The sequence below is a fragment of the Hirundo rustica genome, chromosome 7, assembly GCF_015227805.2.
Source record: "Hirundo rustica isolate bHirRus1 chromosome 7, bHirRus1.pri.v3, whole genome shotgun sequence".
NCBI lineage: Eukaryota > Metazoa > Chordata > Aves > Passeriformes > Hirundinidae > Hirundo > Hirundo rustica.
The window spans coordinates 8,290,565-8,311,382 of record NC_053456.1 but is presented as its reverse complement, the minus strand read 5'-3'; the positions used below and the strand labels follow the sequence as shown (position 1 = coordinate 8,311,382).

At 44.4% G+C, this 20,818-nt stretch overlaps 2 protein-coding genes across 6 annotated transcripts in view; one reads left to right on the top strand and one right to left on the bottom strand.

Moving 5' to 3' along the window:
* Positions 1-3,957, top strand: part of CCDC93 (coiled-coil domain containing 93) — a 34,963-nt gene extending 31,006 nt beyond the window's left edge. For both annotated transcript variants that reach the window (XM_040069235.1, XM_058421295.1), the window contains exons 21-23: positions 780-864; positions 1,511-1,624; positions 2,798-3,957. In XM_040069235.1, the coding sequence (XP_039925169.1) occupies positions 780-864; positions 1,511-1,624; positions 2,798-2,851 (253 nt within the window). In that variant the 3' untranslated portion in view covers positions 2,852-3,957. The remainder of the gene's footprint in view (positions 1-779; positions 865-1,510; positions 1,625-2,797) is intronic.
* LOC120754933 (5-hydroxytryptamine receptor 5B-like) lies at positions 60-15,987 on the bottom strand. Of its 4 annotated transcripts, none has more exons than XR_009208026.1 (3): positions 15,213-15,987; positions 4,641-8,398; positions 60-919 (listed from the first exon to the last, which is right to left on the bottom strand). XR_009208026.1 is itself a non-coding variant. In XM_040069236.2 (2 exons), exons 1-2 carry the CDS (start codon positions 15,984-15,986, stop codon positions 8,066-8,068), a joined length of 1,107 nt encoding a protein of 368 aa, XP_039925170.1. In that variant the 5' UTR covers position 15,987; the 3' UTR covers positions 4,573-8,065. The 4 variants fall into 4 exon arrangements, 1 of the variants encoding a protein (XP_039925170.1); XR_009208025.1 differs by lacking the exon at positions 60-919 and adding an exon at positions 3,952-4,195; XR_009208027.1 differs by lacking the exon at positions 60-919 and adding an exon at positions 3,952-4,195 and having other exon boundaries at positions 4,641-8,392.
* Positions 15,988-20,818: the final 4,831 nt, after the last annotated feature.

The window sequence follows — 20,818 nt, the reverse complement described above, 5'->3', positions numbered from 1 at the left end:
ATAGTTTATTATATAGAATATATAGAATATACAGAATATATAGAATATACAGAATAGTTTATTAACTCTGTTTAAGCCAGTTTGGGGAATCACAGACTTGGAATTAAGTAACTTTTATAGCAAACATATGTTTTTGATATCTAACGCTTTAGATGTGGAAATTCAGTCATAATTTTCCTGGAATTAATTTAAATCTTTTCCTCCTTTTTGTGGAGTTGTGGTTATTACATTATGTACAAAACATTAGACTGGGACATATTTCAGATATGTTTATTATAAATTATCTCTGTATGGAGTGTGGAGCCTAGGTAAAATTGTGGTTGCTTTGGAAGTTCATGGTCAAATATCAATCTGTGAATCACCCAGTGTTTATTTTTCTCTAACAATTTTAAGGCCTAAAATGACTTCTAGGCTTTCCCTATTACAGCGTGAAATTATTTTGTACATTTGCTGTTCTCCTAGACCTCTATTCACCTTCTTACTATTCACAACAGCTTTTCTTGAATTATGTTTTTGTTTAGTTATTAGCAGCTGATTTCTGTAGAGCACATGAGAGCAAGGAACAGTCTTGAGCTCTCAGGGAGAACACTTCGGACAGGCTCTTTGGTAGCTCACACCAGCTGCAGAGCTGCACTGTCAGTGGTACCAGCGATTAAAAGGATGAATTTTTACCCAGAGCACTAAGCAGTGAGAACTTTGGACATGGGCAGATGTGCAAGACAGCTGCAGCTGAGACACGGTGTCCCACATCCCTGCCAGGTGTTCCGTTCTCTTTCCAGAGCCATGGCATCGTCCGGGTCTCGGGAGCAGTTTCTGCGGCAGATGGAGCAGATTGTAGAAGGCATCAAACAGAACCGAATGAAGGTCTGGCTCCTCTCGCTTTCCTTGCTAGAACCGCAGAATGATCTCAGCAAAACCTCTTGGATAATAATTGTGCATAGAAAGATCCATTACATGAGGTGCAAATTAGGCAAGCAAGTAACATGTTTTATTTCTTTTCACATCCCTCAGAAGCTTCTCACTACTAAATGTAAATGAAGAGTATGACAGAGGTGTTAGAACACCTCTGTCCTGACAGGAATCTTATACCCCTCAACTTCATTACTGGCAGTGTAGTGATTTAAATGCCTGAGACAGCTGAATGCCACTGAAATCAGTGAGAACTCTTCCAATTTGGACTGTGTGGGTGCAGTCAGACCTGCACCTCAGGCACAGTTTTGCAGACTCTGGGAGCTGACTGAAGCTTTCTGCTGCTGAAGAGAGGTCAGCAGCACCTCCCAACCATCATGTGCCCTTATCCCAGTTGCACCTACAGTGCCACTGCCACTGAGACTTCAGCATAAGGCTTTTAATTTTTACGAGCTGATCTAAACGTTCATTGCATTTCAAGCACGAGACACGGGTATCATTTATGAAGTATCTGTCTCCCCTTGTGTGTTGTAGTTCCTTATGCAGTATGTCCATGTGTATCCCATACATATGATCTCTTACCCTTCCTGCATACCAACAGATGGAAAAGAAGAAGCAAGAAAACAAAATGAGAAGAGACCAGTTGAACGATGAATACTTAGAGCTTCTAGAGAAACAGAGGCTTTACTTCAAAACAGTGAAAGAATTTAAAGAGGTAAGAACACTTTTGCTATGTTCAACTGTTGTGTACGTGACTTGTGCATTAATAACTGCACAAGATTTCCTGATGAGGCTTATCACACCATGTTCATGATGTTTCTTGGTCATTTTCTCCATGTGAATCTTGGACTCTGAATTTGATTCTGGGAGTTTTTCTCTGCTAGATTGGCACCTCTCCATGTCACAGGGAGAGGTTACCAAGAAAGCAGTGCATTTAGGTTTTCAGGTGGAATCTCTTGAAGATCTGTGAGCAGTTAGATATTGGAGCAAAGAGGAGTATGGAAATGTGTGTGAATAAGGAGAAAATGCAGGGTCTTGGTCGTTGATCTCCAGGAACCAGCCTTGTTGCCTAATGACTGTGAAAGCACTGTTTAACACTTCATTGACTTAGCCTTTCCCAAGCTTTTAATCATCGTGGGCTTTTGTTACTTGCTGTCTCCATGAGAATGAATGAATGAAAAGGAATGCTGCAGGCAAAATTGTCATTTGGCTTCATATGTTCGAGGAAAAACATCTTTGTGCAATTTTTCCTGCTTTGTTCTGAGACAGTTCCTTCCTGTTTCAGACAGTGTACTCTGGCAGAATGACAGGGGCTGTTCAGCTACTTTTCTGACATACAGAATTTTACATCCTACTTGCAGAATTTAGGTAGATTTATTTTTAGGTTTTTTTACCTATTTTTCTTCCATTGCCATGTGAGGGAATTTCTGCTCAACTCTGCTACCCCTAAAAATAAAAAGTCACGGTTGTGGTACTGAACACAGGTATACTTAATGCAAATACATTTCCTGACCAACAGTTCTTCCCTGAGCACTGACTCTCTTGCAAACTGTCCTGCGAAGTTCCAGATCACCTAAAAGTCATCTCCATTTCAGATTTGTTCTATTTATAAGTAAAAAGCTGAATTTGCTTTAGCTCCCTGTAACAACTTTAGATGGGTGGTCAAGCAGCATTCTTTCTGGCATGCATGTCATGAAGTTTAATGAATACTGCCAATGGAATAACATTGTGGATGAATCAGAATTATCTTCAACCCATCACTCACTCCAGGCTACTTTGGATTATGGAGATGTTTCAAAATGAAAGAAAGGGTTTGGTTCTGTTGCTGTGGAGACACAGGTAGCAGAGCTGAGAACAATTCCTCCTTACGTGTTTGCTCTGTTAACAGGAATGCCGTAAGAATGAAATACTTCTGTCCAAGCTGAAAGCCAGCTCTTCCTGAACAACTCCAGCTGGGGAGATTTATAGAAGATTGTTCAGTCCATTGAATCTCTTTTGTAAGGTGACAGTTATAACTGCAATGTAGATGTATATATATAGATATATATAAAATATATATATATACACAGCCGCAAAAGTCTGGTTTTTCCAGTATGTGTTCAGTTTACATTCATCACATGGCTGTATTATTCGTTATTGCCTCCACTACACAGCAAAGAGTTAACACAGTACAGCAAAATAGAAATACTGTCTAATTTTATTTATTTGGGTTTGGGGTTTTTTCCTACAGTAAGGAAAGTGGGAATGTTTTTTATTTGGGTTTTAACACTGAATTAGGTGAACATTCTGGAATAAGTTTTACATGTACTGTGTAGTATGTCCACCACCACACAGGATGAGCACTGCAGAATGCAGTAGTTTGTTAATTTTGGCCCAAAAAACCCCCACATAATGAGATTCTTCAAACTCGCTTTACCAGCCAATAACTTCACGTTATTTTAGTTTACACTCTAGCCATAGATAGGATTCCAAAGGATAACAATTAATTTCTAATGGCTAAGAAAAGGAAAACTTACCTTGGATAATTCCTGGTGTAAAATTATAGATCTATATTTTTATAAATTCTAGCTGTTGTATAAATTTCTTTGAAATTTCATTTTTATATATAGAGAGTGTGCTTGTTAAATTAATAGCTCCAGGAAAAAAACACCTTAATACTAGGATCACCATGTTATCCCTGGCTGGGATGAAAATCAAAGTCTGTCACCTGTAATATAGGAAGATAAAGACTGAAACATTCTGCTCTAATGAATTGATGCTCACCTTTGAAGACAACAAACTACTTACCCTGCTGAAGATTTGCTCTTGAAAGTTCAGAAACTTTGTGGGACACTTTCTGAAACATTTTTATATCTGTATATACAGTCTTTTATAATTCAAACAGTTGCTTTTTGTACTTAACACCAGGATTTTGGACTGACTTCTTAATGTACGTGACATCTTCAGGAGAAGAAAACCCATGTTCCTTTTTCCCACTGACACTGATGACAGTGCTGTTCGATTACTTTCTATGGCAGCGACTATAAAATAAAGAATGTTTGGAACCCAGTGACATTCTGCTATCGTGTTTTTAAGGTGGAACTTGTCTTAGAAGCTTTCCCAGGCTCTTGAATTACAAGTGCATTAAAAGGTGAGTCGTGTCCATAGTCAAATGAGTCACTGTTTTTGTGATATCCTGTTCCTTCAGCACAAACAGAAAGAAAACTGCTGGAACCTTGCTCCCCCACACTGGTTAATGAGGGAATGGATCTGGGCTGCTCCTCTTGTATCTCTTCAAAAAGTCAGTCTGCCCAAAGTAACAAAGGCAAAATCAGATTCCAAGTCCCTTCAAAGAAGGAAAAATTTACATTCAGCATTCCTTCAAAGAAGGAAACCTGCACTGAGTGGTGCTTGCAGACTTTCTGTAGTCAGCCTTCGTATTAGGAGGAATTATTTCTGTCTACAAACTTTGCCCTCTGTAAAAACTGTAAGGCTCTTTCTAGTTTGTAAATTGAGTAGCTCAGCTTTGGCACCAAGGGGACCTGCTTGGGAATTCCAGCTGTGATGTGTTTGTGTACCTTGCAACTCTAAATAACTCACCTGAATGGGCATTTCAATTTGGCATTTATCATTTTAATCACAATTGCTTTTTAGCATCAAGCAAAATTTTCTAGGTAGGGTAAATAATGAACTTGGATGTAGAATAAATAATGTGATTATTTGTTCAGTATAATGTTGAAATTTATGCTTACCTGCTACAGACACAGTAACCTGGAAAATTCCACAAGGAATATAAAAATGTGAGATCAATGCCCTGTCTAGGAGCTTGTGATTTTGATTAAGATATAAATTTGATGCTTGTGAAGATGCAGTTGTTGCTCACAAAGGATAAATCATAGTCCATAAGGTAAGTGACTGTCTGCAGTAGATGGAGCCCAGGGCAGGTGGCCACTACCTTTGGTGTGAGGCCCATGTGAAAAGAAGAAAGGTTGGTGAGGGGTGTGAAAGCAGTTCCATCAGCTGTTCCTTGTTTCTGGCACAGGCTCAATGTGTTGGGTGCCATTTCTCCTCATTCCTGGGGAGGAAACAACAGCAAGGAGAATCTGCTTCAATTCTCCATCTCAGCTGGTTGCAAGTGAGGAACTTAGACATAGAATTTTTCCTCAGTATTGCTGCGTTTCCTTGTTGAAAGAGAAAGGTCTTGTCCTGACTTCATTTGGTGTCACCAGGCTTGTAAAGTAACATTTACAGGACTTGCAGCAAAACTTAATTTTTTTATTAGGATTATTAGCATTGTCTGCTCACACTCATCTTCCAAAGCCCTTTCATTTCGCACATTCTGGGCTCCCCCAGCCCAGCTGCTGCAGGATGCAACACTGCCCTTCTGCTGAGCAATAGGCTTTAGTAAGTTTTTCTAAGAGCAACTTCAGTGTCAGGAAATAAAGTTTAAAACTAGTAGTCCACTGTTTACAAGCAGAGGTGATTGGTGTATTCCAAACCGGCAGCTTCTGTTGGGGAAATAAATGACCCAACATCTAAGCTGTGCCAAATGATGTGCCTTTAGAATACCTGATTTTGTTGGTTTTTTTTTCTGTTTGGATAGTCAGGATATTGTGTCATTTAGCTTAGTTCATATGGGAGCATCCAGCAGGTTAGGCAACAACCATCAATAATGTATTTTCTTTGCCCCACAGTAAGCTGTGATTGAAAAACAGAATTTTAAATCCCGAATTTGAGCTGCTGCTCTTCTAAATGCAGTCTGCATTTAGAGCCAGTGTGGGAAGTCGATTTTAAGGGCTTTCTAAAGCTGCTGTGATGAAATGAAAGCTGTGCCTGCCTCTCGCCTCTGGGTACGTAGGGAGGCTGGTGTGAGCCTGTCGCTGTGACACTCGCTGCTGGCACAGACACTCGGGTGGGCAGAGCACTGGCTGCTTATCTTCAGAACTTCTCACAGCAAAATCCCAGAGGCCCAGCCTCGCCTCCTGAGGGAGCTAAATTCATCCTTGAGGAGGAGGAGAACTGTGTCAGTGCCCTGCAAGCTCTCCCGCTTGCTGAAGGCACTCTGCTGTGGGTCAGCATCTGCAGCAATGCCCTGCACCTGTGCAACTGCAGGAACTGCACAGGGGCCTTGCAGCTCTGTGGTGGTCTCCCAAGTTCCAGAGGCCAAGCCATGGCAGAAGGTGCCTTCACAGCCTGTGTTGCTTCAGGGAAGGGTTCTGGAACTGGAGCCAGTTGCTGCTCCAGTCAGTTGGAATGTGCAGCTGGATGTCACTGCAGCTCCTGCAGCCAGACTGGGATGGGCCAGGGCCCCAGGGTTGGCATTGGATTTGTGTCATAGCAATGACTTGGCTTGCCAGGCTGAGGGAATACAGGCAGTAAAATTTGTCCAAAACATGATTATTAGAAACTTCAGGAGTTCTACATGCAGAAGATTTATAGGCTTTTCAACAGCAGCTCAGGTTTTAGAGCAGTGACATGAAAATATTTGATTGACTTGAAAAATTTGTCAGTGGTTCTGAATGAGGCTGAAGGTTTTAGTAACATTCAGTCTCTTACATATGTGCCTTCCTTCTGGTTTAATTACGCCTGGTTTGAATGGTAGTGATTCCATATGCAGGCAAGTTGGGAGTCACAAGGGAACGTTATTTAAATTGGCATTTAAGTCTGAGTCACTATCTAACAACTCTTTGAAATTCTAGGTTATTAAACCTTCTGAATTCCCACTGAAATTGAGAGAAGCATCCTCTGCAGGAATGCAAGACTCACAGGTGGCTGTGGCTGCAGGCACAGCAGGTCACACTGGACTGTCACAGCACTGCAGGTGTGAGGTTCAGCAGTGCCTGACCTCACCATACACTGTGCTCCTGACATGCAGCCAAGCTCCCTTAAGCCTTCTGGGACTGTGTCAGTAAAAGCTGCCATGCTAGAAATACTCAGGGATGCTGTCAGCTCTCCCACTCAGAGCAGGGGAGGAAATAAAACCCACCAGAGAAACAAATATGGAGCAAGATGGACTGGCAGTATGTGAGGAAATAGATTATTTATGTATATATATTATATATATTCAGGTCAGGGGTTTTTGTCAGATCTTGGGAAAACTACGTAAGGCTTGAGTTTGAACCCCTTTGAGTTTTGGGGAGTCACTTAGACCTGTTGATGGCGTCAACACCTTTGTTACAGTAGGAGGAAGTTGATGCCAGCTGACAAATCGTGGACTTCAGCCAGGCTGGGTGATGAGCACATTAATGGTGCAAGGGTCCCAGACATAGTGCAGGCACTCATCTACAACTGCCACGCAGCCACACGTTGCAGCCAGCACACCTGGTGTGACTGAACATCCTGTTTGGTGTCTGTAACACAGATGCCTGCTCAGGTTTATGGTACATGCACACAGTCTCCATTTGCTTGGAAGTGTTGGCGTCTATCTTGAGCTCACCTGGGTTTCATAAGACAGGGAGAGTCTGAGCCTGGCAGAGTGACAGGACAACACAAGTGAAAAATCCTCAATGGATCCTCCTGTGGAAGCAGTGAGGACACATTCTCAGGGGCTCTGAATAATTCTGTACTTGCCTCTTAAGTTTCACTTAACCCTAGGTGACACAGCTGAGCCCTGTTTGACCAAGTCTGCCCATGAAGGCCTGCTGCTTGCAGAGCACACAGCCCCTCAACACTATCTCATATCAACTCAAAGACTGATTGACTGCAGCAAGCTTATTCCCTTCCAGATAAATCCCAAACCCGAAGCCAGCATGCTGCCCAGATCACAAACATGTCAGTATTGCTCAGTTAGCAGCTCCCAGGGGTGCCTTTGCTAATGAGGAGAGCTCCAGCACAGCCCCGGTTGGGTGGGATCGGCCCGTGGGGTGTGACAGCCGTGGCACCGGACACGCGCAGAGCTTCGCTGGCAGACCTCAGCCTGTGAGGATTTGAAGAGAGGACAGGAGGCATTCCCTGCTTCCACCTTCTTTGCCAAACCCTGGCATAGCACAGATGTATTTCTAAGGGGGAACTGTAAACTCTCAGTAGGTTTAGATCCAGACATCTTCCATCTTCTTTTGCACTGCTCCCAAGTCCCGTCAAGTAGCTCTTGTGCATGAAAACTGTACGTATCACAGGCATGTTTCCCTCAAGAAATCTCTCAATTATGCAATAATAATTTTCTCCTCTGCGTCCCCTTTTATCTTTGCTTTACAAAAAGGTTCTTGAAGGCATTGTTGTAATTTTTGTTAAATGCTGTGTATATGAGAGGATTAAAGAAAGAATTTGAGTAGCCAAGCCACAGAAAGATGCTTTTCCAGATGGGTGGGATGTTGCAGGAACAGAGGGGACTTATTAATTCGGTGATGAAGAAAGGGATCCAGCACAGTACAAAAACTCCTATTAAGATGCCAACCATCAGAGCTGCCTTTTTCTCTTTCTGTTCTCTCCATGTTTCTCCATCTGTCTGGAAAGTGATAGCTGCACGACGAGCTGTAAACACCATCTGTGGTTCCTGCGAAGCTTCCTTCACCTCAAACAAAAGCAAACACAGTTTCTTACCAAGACAGTTTATTTGAGTGAAGTATTACTTTTAAATGACAGCACAACATCTGTGCACCTACCACAGAACGCCTGAACTCCATCCCTTCCATGCTAAAAAAAAAGCCCCAGAGTGCCAAAGTTACCCGGCTTCTCATTACACTGGAAAAACTGCCAAGTGTAACTGACAAACAGAACTAAATAAAGAGTACCTGGTGCCATGTGTATTGTGAGATTCTTTTCCAGTTTATTTTATTGGAAGTCTTCATACCTAGGGGGAAATCAGGTTGTTAAGGCAGGCTAAAAAAGGCCTGTGTCTGCTGCCTATCCCTGCACCAGACTCATGCTGCTATATGGCCTTTAGACCTGCTCTGAGTGAACTGCTTCAGCAGCTTCATCTTGGACTAGATGATCTCCAGAGGTTCCTTCCAAGTCTAACCATTCTGTGATTCTGTACTTTCTCAAAAAGTACTCCATTGCCAGAAAAAACACAATTTCAACTGGCCTTCAGTTCAAACTCTGGCTTCAGCAGAAGTTATACAAGAGAGGAAAAAAAATCAACTGCTTCAGGCTGTGGACAGTGCTTCTTGTCTCCTCTCACTAAGGGCAAGAAATTCATCTCTGCACTGAGTACAGCACAGTGCTCTGGGGCAAACAGCTTCTGGGCAGAAATTATTTGTGTGCTTTGAGTCAGACCAGATGAAGACACTCCCTAGTGATTTTAATCTGAAGATTGAAGAGTCTGTGATATTAAAGTTCTTCTAGGCGCTACAGTTATAGAGAGAGTGCAATAAAATCAACAGTTTAAGGCCATAAAGTTGTGATAATTCACAGGCACTGCAAGCCTTTGACAGCACTCCAAATATGGGTCATTGTTAAATTAGCTACATATTCCACATGCATGTGCTACCTCTGTAATAGATGGAGGGCCTCTACTCAGGATGAGCACAGCAATTCAGACAATGAAGCACTGGCAGTGGCTGAACAATCACTCTTCAGGATGGATATCCCTGTCTGCACCCTCAGACACGAGACAGGGCTGCAGAACACAAGAGCAGCAGATTATGGGTGCAGGCAGATAATGGAGGAAAACGGAAATCACATCTGTTCTGACAATTAAAATGGGACACCCCTCAGGTAGCAAGGATCACACCATTTGTCAGCAGAAGGACTCGCTCTGCGCATCCTTAATCATACTCTGCAAAAAGGGATGAATGCATGACACAAGGACAAATCTGTGACAAGCAGCCATGAAAGATGATGTCTTAGCCCAGAGGAACAGTTACGTAAGTGCCTCTTGGGAACAGCCATACAAAGGACATTGTCATAAGCATCAGGCACAGTTTGGTACTGCATTCAACCTTCAGCTCTTGCTCAAAAGATGGAGCTTGCTGTGTGCCACCATCAAATCACAGCCTTCTCACTACTTCTGACTGCAGGATTTATTAGCAGTGACCCTTTTATCACTTAATTACATATTGTAAGAAAAAGTTATTTCATTTCCTTTGCTAGAAGATAGCTCAGTCCTCAGGTATCTTCCTTCAGGTGTTTTCCACAGTGAAGCCTGCATTTACAGCCTGGTCAAGCTCTTGCTGAAGTCAGAGGAGTTTTTACAAATTCCACTGGTTGTTAGGTCAGGCCTCTGAATACAAAACAGCAAGTGAAAATAGATCATGGTACATTTTGTAAATTACTTGCTAGAACTAGATGCAGCTCTAACTATACCAAATCTGCAGTTCCCAGTGCCAGTCCCAGAGGTTTTGCATGACTCCAGTTTCCAATATAAGTCACAACAGCTGACTTTTATCCATGTACCACACAGAAAAAAGGACAAGTATGGAACCTTTGCCCCCATTCTGGGCTTACTGATGAGCACTAGCGAGCAGGCTGTGACAGAAGATGGTCACAGACTGTAAATTAGAGCAGTCCATGGAGATGCCTTGGGTTATGCTGGAGCCATCTCTGCAGCGTTGCACACTGTTCTCACTCAGTGTCCAGCAGCACACTCTGCCTCGGGCACAGATTTCCTTCCATCTGCCCACGTATTGCTCCAGGAGCTGCAAATCAGGAGCACTGGGGAAATAGCTGGTATGAAAGGACTGCTACTCTGAGGCCAGAATTTGGTTCTGAACTCATGAAAACTGCTATTTCCAGGACAACGGGCAGTGAGAAGTTCAGAGATGAGTGCCCTTCTGTGAGAATAATAGAGTAAATGAAGGAAATGAGCTCAAGTACAAATCCTTCTACAGTCACAAAGGAGTTTGGTTTTAGTTCCAGAATTTATTCTTCTGTACTTTGATCAGCAATTACAGTTCAATGCCCCTTCTCTTGTTCGTCTATCCCCAGTAAATTACTGCTCCTAAACGGCTACATGTTCCCAGAGCTGTATGTTCCCACTTCCTGTGTTCCTAGAACATCATAGAAAACGTGCCACCAAGGAGCTTCTGACAAAATCCCTTGATTTAAAATGTTCCTTACAGCTTTAACAATTGTTATTACTGCTCCTTCGTGGCAGGTGCTGTGTGTGTGTTTGTCCTGCACCTGCAGGGTCTGCAATCACAAAACAACAGTAAAGATGATGAACATCAATCAAATCTGGCTTGGTACCACAAATTCAGAGCTTTGCCTATCACAGTGTGGTTCGGCAGAGGTCATTGCTGTCTCAGTGCAGCCCTGGCACACTTTTTGTTCTTTGAACTAGAACACAAGAAACTAAATGCACAACAGAGGATCAAAACACAGAAATGTCTACACTCCCTTGGATACTCCACCGGTATGACAAACGGTTCATTTGACAAGAACACCCACCTTCTCTCACAGGATTTTCTTCTGCTGTAAACAGGACTAACTCTGTATTTCTCCCAAGAAATCACTACCCACTCCATTTTGCTTCCTGCCTCACTCCTTTCCGGACATTTCTGGCAACTCTGGTTGAACTTTGTTCCCTGACCCATCTCTTCTACTTGTACAGAGGCAGAAATAGGAAATAAAAGGCCCATGACCCCATCAGAAAAGAAGAATCTGTTTTTTCTCCCACATTGTCCTGACTGGTTAAGTGAGTTGGAGAAGCTGAATAGGCCAAGCTGCAGAACAACAGAGCACCTCTGGAGCTCTGGGGCCTGATGTTATCCGAAGTGGGAAGGACTCTCACAAATCTCTAAGTTTTGGATCATGCCTAATGTTTTTATATACTATGTAAGTACTTTAAGAAGGAGGAAAGAAAAAAAAAACAAACAAAAATCAACAAATCCTCCACCAATCATCAACAGAAATTGATTTTTAGCTCCTCATATGGAAATTTAAACCCGATTTTGCAATTTCTCCATGTAAGTAACGCAAATGTTCAGATCATGACACCCTTGGTTTTGCTGGGCGATCCCTATGCTACAAGGGATTTCATTGATTTAAAAGGGCACTATCCAACAGTATCTGCTGTTTTTCAAGCAGTCTCATTTATTTCAATTGGACTCTTTAGAGAGAGAATTATTGCCTGCTGTCAAGAAGGTGTGACAGAGCATAGCTCTCTGTCAGTGATGGTATGTCACTAGATTTTTAATGAGGGTCACCCACGTCAGTGTTGCCTGCAGCATTCACTTTTTAGGGAGTTTCATACTGGCAAACAAACAATTATAAAAGTACCAGCTTAATTTAGCATCCAAATTCGGCAATTATTTCAAAGGAAAGCAAAAAAACCCCAAGCTCTCATTAAAACCTGAAGCATCTCAGCTGTTTCATGTCCATCTCCCTCACCCAAATTTTTTCAAAGGCTTTGAAAAGTATTTTTCAAACCCACAAAATTTTAACCAAAGAATGACTCAAAATAGTTATTCTGAAACTATTCTGTTCTGCAGCTCTCTCTTAGAGTGTAGGAACATAAGGTATGTATGCCCAGTTTCAAAGAAATGTCTGTTCTCTGTGAAAAAAGAAACCCAGAGCATATTTTTTTTTTTAATATATATATATATATATATATATATACACACAGGGGCAACCTGCACTTTGGCTCCTGACTCTGTTGGCTGACAAACATCAAGGTACCACCCTCACTGCTCTACTTTGTGCGTTGGTTTTTCCAAGGCACCCCTACTGGCATCTGAGTGCTATGAACTTTTCCTGTCTTTACACTTGCCAGAATTAACCAGCTGGTTGTACCTCAGGCTGTGAGCTGCAGCCCTGCCGTGCTGCTCTAATCCAGCCCTACCTGACAGCTCATTCCTGAGTGCAACACAGACATTTCTCCCAGCAGGGATCACTGCTGTTATTGCTCACCTCCAGACTGGGGAGCACTGCTAGCCTTTGGCATCGTTTGCCAAGAAAGCCTCGCTAAGATTTCTCAGATCCGCTGGTGCAGGTCACCTGGAGTGAGAACTGACACAGAGGCAGAGGGGAATTCACATCCAGAGTCACAGTGACAGAAGGAAAATGTTGCCAGGGTGAGCATGAGAGGCGAGCATTTCTGAGAAGGAAGAGATGGAAGAAAGTAGAGGGAGGAGAGACATTAAGGGAGAGAGAAAGGGAAAATTAGAATGAGCTGATGTGCAAACCACGAGAAGCAGAACAGAATTTGCCCCATCAGAGAGGACAGAGCTGATGCTGACAGCCTGATCAGCCCAGCGTGTGGAGAAGCAAAGCTTGGCAATGTTACCTTCATGTTTGCATGTTAAAGAAAACAACAGGGTTTTGCCAAAGAACAGTAGTGATGTGTGTGAAGATTCCCCTCCAGCATTCACTGGGGAACTACTACTCTTCCTGTGGATGTGATGGATCCTACTATCACAAGCTTAAAAAGGATCACGATAACACTTGGTGAGTAAATCTCAGTATCTTAATTTAGAAAGAAAACAAGAAATGCATCCTGAATGCCAGCTCGCTTCATCCATGAGTTCATTTAATGCACAAGTGTGCAGCATCAGCTCTTCCTTCAGCTGAGGAGTAAAGTTTGCATCTGAATCACAGAAGTCTTTTAATTTAAGTCAGCAAAAGGAGCTGTTGGGACAATGGAGGAAGCTGCTACTACACACCAAATGCAGATTCAAGAATCCCTGTTAGGAGCAGTTAATATGTCAAGCACACCAATATAAGAAAGAAGACCTAATCAAGCAAAGGCTTGAGCATTTGCTGCTATTGCAATAACCCCTCCAGAACAGGTGTTCAGCTCACTCTGGCTGAGCCCTTTTGTCAGAGCAGCCTAAAGCAGCCCCCGGAGGCTGCATCAGCAAACAGCACTTAACCTGGCAGCTATGCTGGCCCACGCAGGGCCTCCTGCAGACAGAACTGTGACAATCTGCAGCCAGACTCTGTCTTGCTAAGACTGTCATGTGATGTGTGTCTCCACTGGCATGAGCAGCAATGCCTCAGCTCATTCTGCTTCCAGGAATTTCAGATTCCAAACAACTAGTCCTGTATGGGTATGTGTGCATGTAAAAGGTAAGAGTGCAAAACCACCACAAAGAATCAGCTGGCTTTTGTGCTTGAAGAGATCAGACACGAACTCCAAGCAATACTTACATCATACTTAAAACAATTTCAAAGAAATTTGGTGCAGACTAGGGGCTGAAGATCACAGGGGAAAAAATGCCACTAGAGGAGACAATTCTCAACTTTTCTTACCATTTTTTTTTTCTTTTTCATAGAAGACACTTTCATAAATGAATATATATTAAAAGCCTCTTCAAGACATTATGACCCAAATCTCTGAGTCTCACCACACGTAATTGCCAGTGCTGTTATCTCTTGCAGATCTGGGGACAAACCGACAAGACTTTTACTTGTGACCATAAAAATGAGCTTCCTTGACTTCAAATCAAAGATAGGATTTTGCAGGGGAATGAGGCTCTGCCAGATTAGCCCCAATGGAACAGAAATGTTCTCTGTAGGCATCTCTAACACCCACACAGCTCATCTTTGGCTACTGGCAAGGGACTGGGCTTAGGAAGTGCAACACACAATCACAAAAACATAGAGACTTGTAGGAGTGAGAGTAAGGATATGTGACAGAAAGCAGGGAAAGTTTACAGAGAGCACAGCCAAGCACGGTGGAGGCATGGGACGGGTGACAGCAGCATGGGTGAGATGCAGAGAGCCTGATTTATGGAGCACAACCCCAACCCTTCTGAAGGGACACCGCTTTCCTGTCATCCCCAAAATGAATGAGACCTCCCACACGGCTAGGGCACTGCAGGATTACAATCTTTGGGATAAGGAGAACATGGTTTTGAAGCCAGCAGGTAATTTTAAACCAGAAAGGATTGCTCATTGCTTCAACACTATGCAGTGAGCAGTATTCAAGGTAACATACGCCAAGCACATCTATCTATCTCTCTCTCTCTCTCTCTATATATATATTGTATATAGTGCATAATTTACTTATCAGAATCTATTCAGACACACAAAGTCTGTGCTGGTACATAAATGTGCATTTATCTTGGTACAGAACCTCGGGATCTGTCTTTTTTTACCCCATCAACGCTATAAAAAACATAAAGAGGGAAAAACACCCCAAGGAACGCCAAATTCAGAACATAAAGACAATTTTCAAGTCTCTCACGACCGGCAGTGAATGCACCTGCCTCCTACTCTTACAACACACAAGGGAAAAACGAGAATACAGCTCTTCTCCAGGAGCTGCGTCTTTTGACTGCCTAATTACTGCCCAAGTCCAAAGTTAAACTCACACAGGAGCCCCAGGGCACCTCTCAGCCCTCCCGCTGAGCCGAACCCACCACGGCAGGGGTGAGGACCCGACGAGCAGCAGGCCGGCAGTGCCGGGGGAGCAGCAGCGGCTCCCTGCCCTCGCCCAGCCTTACCTGGGCAGCCTCGGGCAGGGGCACCACGGCGTTCCTCCTGCGGCCCCACATGTGGAACTTGGACGCCTTGTAGATCTTCCAGTAGACGAAGAGCACCACGCAGAGGGGCAGGTAGAACGCCCCGCCCGTGGAGACGATGGTGTAGGACGGGTCCTGGCTGAGCTGGCAGCGCTCCTGCTCGGGGCTGTAGGTCTCCCCCCAGCCCAGGAGCGGGGCGAGGGAGATGGCGGCGGAGAGCAGCCAGGTGAGAGCGATCATGACGTTGGAGATGCGGCGGCGGGCGAGCAGCGTGTACTGCAGCTGCCGGGTGAGGGACCAGTAGCGGTCCAGGGCGATGGCCGTCACGTTCCAGATGCTGGCCGTGCAGCACAGCACGTCGAAGCACACCCACACGAGGCACAGCTCCCGGCCCAGCCGCCACCGCCGCCCGGCCGACAGCTCCTTCACCAGGCTCAGCGGCATCACCAGGGCCGCCACCAGCACGTCCGACACCGCCGTGGAGGCCACCAGGTTGTGGGGCACCCGGTGGAAGGCCTTCACCCGCAGGATGGTGGCCAGCACCAGCAGGTTCCACAGGAAGGTGGCCACGGTCAGAAGCACCAGCAGGGTCAGGATGAGGACGGTGAAGACGGAGAAGGGCTCCCGGCCCCTCCACGCGCTGCCGCCCACCATCGAGGCGGAGGCGTTGGTGTCCATGTTGGCGGACGAGGCGTTGGCGCCCATGCTGGGCTGGCACTGGCCCCGTGGGGAGCAGGGGCTCAGGGTCTCCGCCATGGCCGGGGCCAGGGCTCGACCCCTCACAGCCGCGTCTTCCCAGGCCGCCGGCACCGTCCCCAGCCCCGCTGCCGGCGAGCGGCAGCCCCACACCGGGACGCGCCTCCGCTCAGCGGCCGCCCGCCATGTGCCGCCGCCCCGGCGCTGCCCGCGGCTCCCGCCCGCCGCTCCGCACGCCCATCCCGGGCGGCTGGAGAAGGGAGGCAGGCGCCGCTGGACCGCGGCGAGGCTCCGGCACGGGCAGCGAGGGCGGGAGGGCGGCACCGCCGCTGCCGCTCCGCCCCAGCGGCCGCCTCGGGGGCGGCGGCGCGGCCGGTCCGTGTGGGGCGGCGGGAGGCGCCGCCTCCCCGGCTGCTGCCCGCGGCCCCCGGAGGGGAGCGGCGCCCGCTGCTCACGGAATTCTGAACTGCCGGGGCTGGAAGGGACCCGTCCTATCGCCCCGTCCAGAGACGGCCACCCCGGTAGGTGTGAACACGTCCAGGTGGGTTCGGAATGTCTCCGGAGAGGGAGACTCCACGCTCGCCATGGGCAGCTTTTAGTGAGCCACCACCCTCGGTGTAAAGTAGTTCTTCCTCACGTTGAAGTTAAACTTCTTGTGTTTTAGTTTGTGGCTATTACTCCTTGTCCTGTCGCTGGGCACCATTGAAAAGAGTCTGGCACCATTCTCTTGGCATCTGACTTTGAGATCTTAATGTGCATTAATGAGATTCCCTCTCAGTCTTGTCTTTCCCAGATTGAACAGGCCCAGCTCCCGCAGTCTGTCCTCACAAGAGAGATGCTCCAGACACCTCATCACCTCTGTGGCCTCTGCTGGACCCTCTCCAGTAGCCTTTCTTGTACAGAGGAGCCCAGATTTGGACACAGTGCTCAACGTGGCCTCACCAGGACCAAGTAGTCAGCAATAGTCTGTGTCCCCACAGACCCAGGTGGTGACGAGACACCCCGTTCTCCCCATGGACCCCGTGAGTCTACAGGGGCACCCTCTTCATCCACAGCCCCGTCCTGCCATGTTCCCTCAGTGCTCCCACCAACCATTTCATTGCTCTTAAAATAAACAATCAAATAGGTGACCAAGGGCTTGGAGACAGACAATAGAATTAACAGCGAATACAAGAGAATGTCATCCTTCCATCCGGATGTTTGGTGCTTTGTGTTGCTTTGAGAAATCTGAGGGATGCCAAACACAAAGGATGGAAAATAGCAATCTCTTGTAAGTCTAAATACTTTACTTTGCCTCTGTTCTCACTTTTCCCTGCTGACCTGAGAATTGATGAGGAAAGGACTTGTGACAGAGGTGAGGAATTGCAAAACATATTTCCTAGTCCTCATCACTTTACCAAACATCACTTCAGGACTCTCTTTAACTGAATCTTTCCAGACTCAGTCTTGTCATAATATTTCTGTCAGTCTCAAAGTTCTTAACTTGCCTTAACCCTCCCTGCATCCTTGTAATCCATGTCCAAGCTCCCCTTTGCTCAGCTGTGCTGAGGAGGTGCCTGTCCTCCCCAGGGAGCAGCTGCCCAGGCCAGATTCGTTACAGCGCCACTTGCAAGCACTTCCAAGGAGAGCACACAGCTTAGAAACAGCTCTGGAGGGTGATGATTCATCCAGATATAACAACATTCCAACCCATTTTGTGAAGTGATGCTGTATTTTTATAGCATATATATAAAATTTAATGTTACATTTTCCAGAAGTTTGTTTTTATCCGTTAGAGGCAGATTATTTTTAGACCATTATAACTGAACTTGACTCATTACTTATTTTCCATTTTTTGTTTTAGATTCAGAAGTGCTACAAAAGGTTCTAGCAGATGCAGTTTTATTCCATCTACTTTAATAGAAAATAGTTTTCCTTCCTAAAGCACTTTTTAGAAAAGTCAGTTATATAAACCTGCAATTAATTTGAGAAATATATAGAAAATTTCAGCTCAAGACAAAAAACCAAACCTTCCAAAGCCCTTTGACAGCTGGTGCCATACTTTTACGATTGAAAATATGATGGAGACTCTAGATGTCACATAGATGCCAGCTAGTACTGATTTAATTAATAATAAAAATATTCATAGGCAATTGCAGCCACTCAACTGCTCAGAAGGCCCTGGGTGTCTCAACATCTTAAGTCGACAGTCAGAATAGAGAGGAGTTCAGAAGTTTTGTAACTGTTATACAAGATTTGTTATACAAGATTTGTTATACAAGATTTTGCAGAGCCTACAATTTTTTTTTTTCCTTTAAATTTTGACCAACTTGGAGAAAGCAGTAGATGGTTATGTTTTTCAGTTGCAGCTTTCAAAAGTACCTGGGAAGATGGATTGCTGTTGAAGAGTATGCTAAGGTTTTGGGTTTTGTTTCTTTTTTTGAAAAGTGAATGCAGTTCTTAAGCTGGATGACACCAATATAGCAAAGTGAATGTTTCTAGACAGAACCCCGATTTTCCATTTGTCTTCTTCTAATGGCATCTTTCCTCTACCTCTCCTCACAACGCCATATCGAAAGTTTATTGTGGTGGCTAAGAGGAGAAAAGGAATGTAATCTCTTCCCCACGTGGCTGTGCAATAAACAGATTTGACAGAAGCAACATCACGGTATTTATGACTTTGATGCAAGCCAGCAGATTTTTTAGCAGCTGAGAGCATTCCAGTTCAAGAGGCTGGATTCTTATTGTCAGGGCTCAACATCTTCTATAAATCTAAAAGTATTGGACAAACAAAAGCCTCAGTAAGTGCTGCATGAATTCTCCTGTCAGCCAAAATCCCAAGAAAATCAAGCTAATAGAGCAAAAGCCAGGAGCAGTGATAGACTTTATTCTGTATGCTTAGCGCCTCGATTATAGGCTTCTTTCAGCATTAATTTGAAAAAAAAACCAAACCCAACAACCAACCCGCCTTTCAAGGGTTAATAACTGGCTCTTTTCTGGCTGTTTTCAGGGCTCTGTAAAACCCCTTCCAAGTTTTGGGCACTTGAAATGACTGAACAATGATCTCCTGAGCACAGGGCAGTGGTAGAAATAAAACCAATAGTCACAGACCTGTGCAGTATCCTGTCAGCACCATGTCTTCCTTCGCAGTGGGACCTCTACTAAAATACCATTTTTTAAAATCACATAGCCCTTTTCACCCTTCTTGTGAGTTGCTTTCCCAGAGCCTCAAGTCACTGGCTTGAAATCAAATCATCAGGGCTTTTGTAGCTTAAATTGAGTCGTCGAGTCATACATCAAACAGAAAGGCTGATTACTGCCAAAATATAAACATACTTCTTATTTACAGCAGGCCTCAGTAGATAATATCTTGCCCGGTTCTCAACTATTCTTGCTCTACAGTGTCAAAAGGTGCCTTCTACTTGTGACATTCACCCTGAAAAATTTGATGGCAACACTTTCTGACCACCTCTGTGCTTGTCTATAACTCGGCAGCTTTATGGCACAGGAAACTCAGATCATGACAAGATTTTTCACGATTATGAGCAGTAACTCGGTGGCAGAGTGCTCCTTTATGGGCCTGTTCCAAGAACTGTCAAAAACATCTTCCAGTTTCAGCAGGACAGTTTTGATCACCCCCTTAAGTGGTTTAAAGAGTCCAATTTCTTTGTCAAGGTTCTCAGAGGAAGAAAGCAATTTCTCAAGGCACAAGATATTAGTGCCCAAGCGATTGGTCACTGTTATGAGACAAGCCTTGAGAGCCTGATGGCTGAGTTCTATTAACTGCTCACAAGATTGATAACACGGGAAGCTGCAAACGAAACCTCAGATTTCCAGTTTGACAATCTTTTGCATTTCTTGCAAGACCATGGTGGAATAGATGCTGCCCAATAGACAGATATTTCATCAGAAACTATTTGTCATTTACGATTTCATGAACAATGTAAAAGGTAATTGCATCTGCACAAGACAGCAAACTTTTAATTCCCACTCTCTCAGCTCATGAATTTCTCTTCTTAATCAGGAAATTAGAGCTGACTTTGTAGCTGCTACTGGCAGGTGGAGCCATTACACATCTACGTTTATGTAACCGTGCTTTAACTTCTTTTTTCTGCAGTGTAACCTACTATGACTCTAGAGCAATACCATCCAGTCCTTCCATCTCCTACAGAAGTTTGTTTCAAAGCTTTCTTTGTATTAGACAATCAGGAAAATACAACCCAGGTATCACAGGGAGGAGTTGTGCAGGCTCTTTGTCGGTTTTCCATGTACCAGACTTTAGAAGTGGCAGGATTTTTGGTGCATGTTTAAGCCCAACCAGTTCAGGCCATGAGCACGGGGTCAGACAGGAGGTCACTGACTCCATATCCCAATGCTTTTCCTGTTCCAAACAAATACTTCACACTACTGCAGCCACTGCTTGTCCCCCATAACCACAATCTGATCTTCACAGTGCTTTACTGCAGCTTTGCTTACATCTCTTTCCCAGTAATTAATTTTGCAGTTCATCTAATGAGTCCCTCAGCATTTCTTTTGCTTTAATCAAAGTTAATTCCCATACAGTAACTGCACAGCTGGCAGGTATAAACAGAATAAACTGTATGATGATGTAGATATCAGAGAGAACTCCTTAGATGTGCTATTAATAAAGACATGAAAACTACTTTTTTATTATTTATAAATTCATAAGAAAACTCAGAATCAAAGATTAGAACTCAATGAGACAGGCATCATATTTAGCACTGCTTATGTTTCAGATTTTGCTATTTCATTGCAGGCTTAGAAGCACAAGACATTCAAACTCTAGTAACAAAATTATTTTGATATTAAAAATACTAAATTAGGGTCTAAAGTCAGCCATTTCACAAGAGGGAAAACCAGACAATGCTAAGTTCTGAATGGTGGAAGCACTA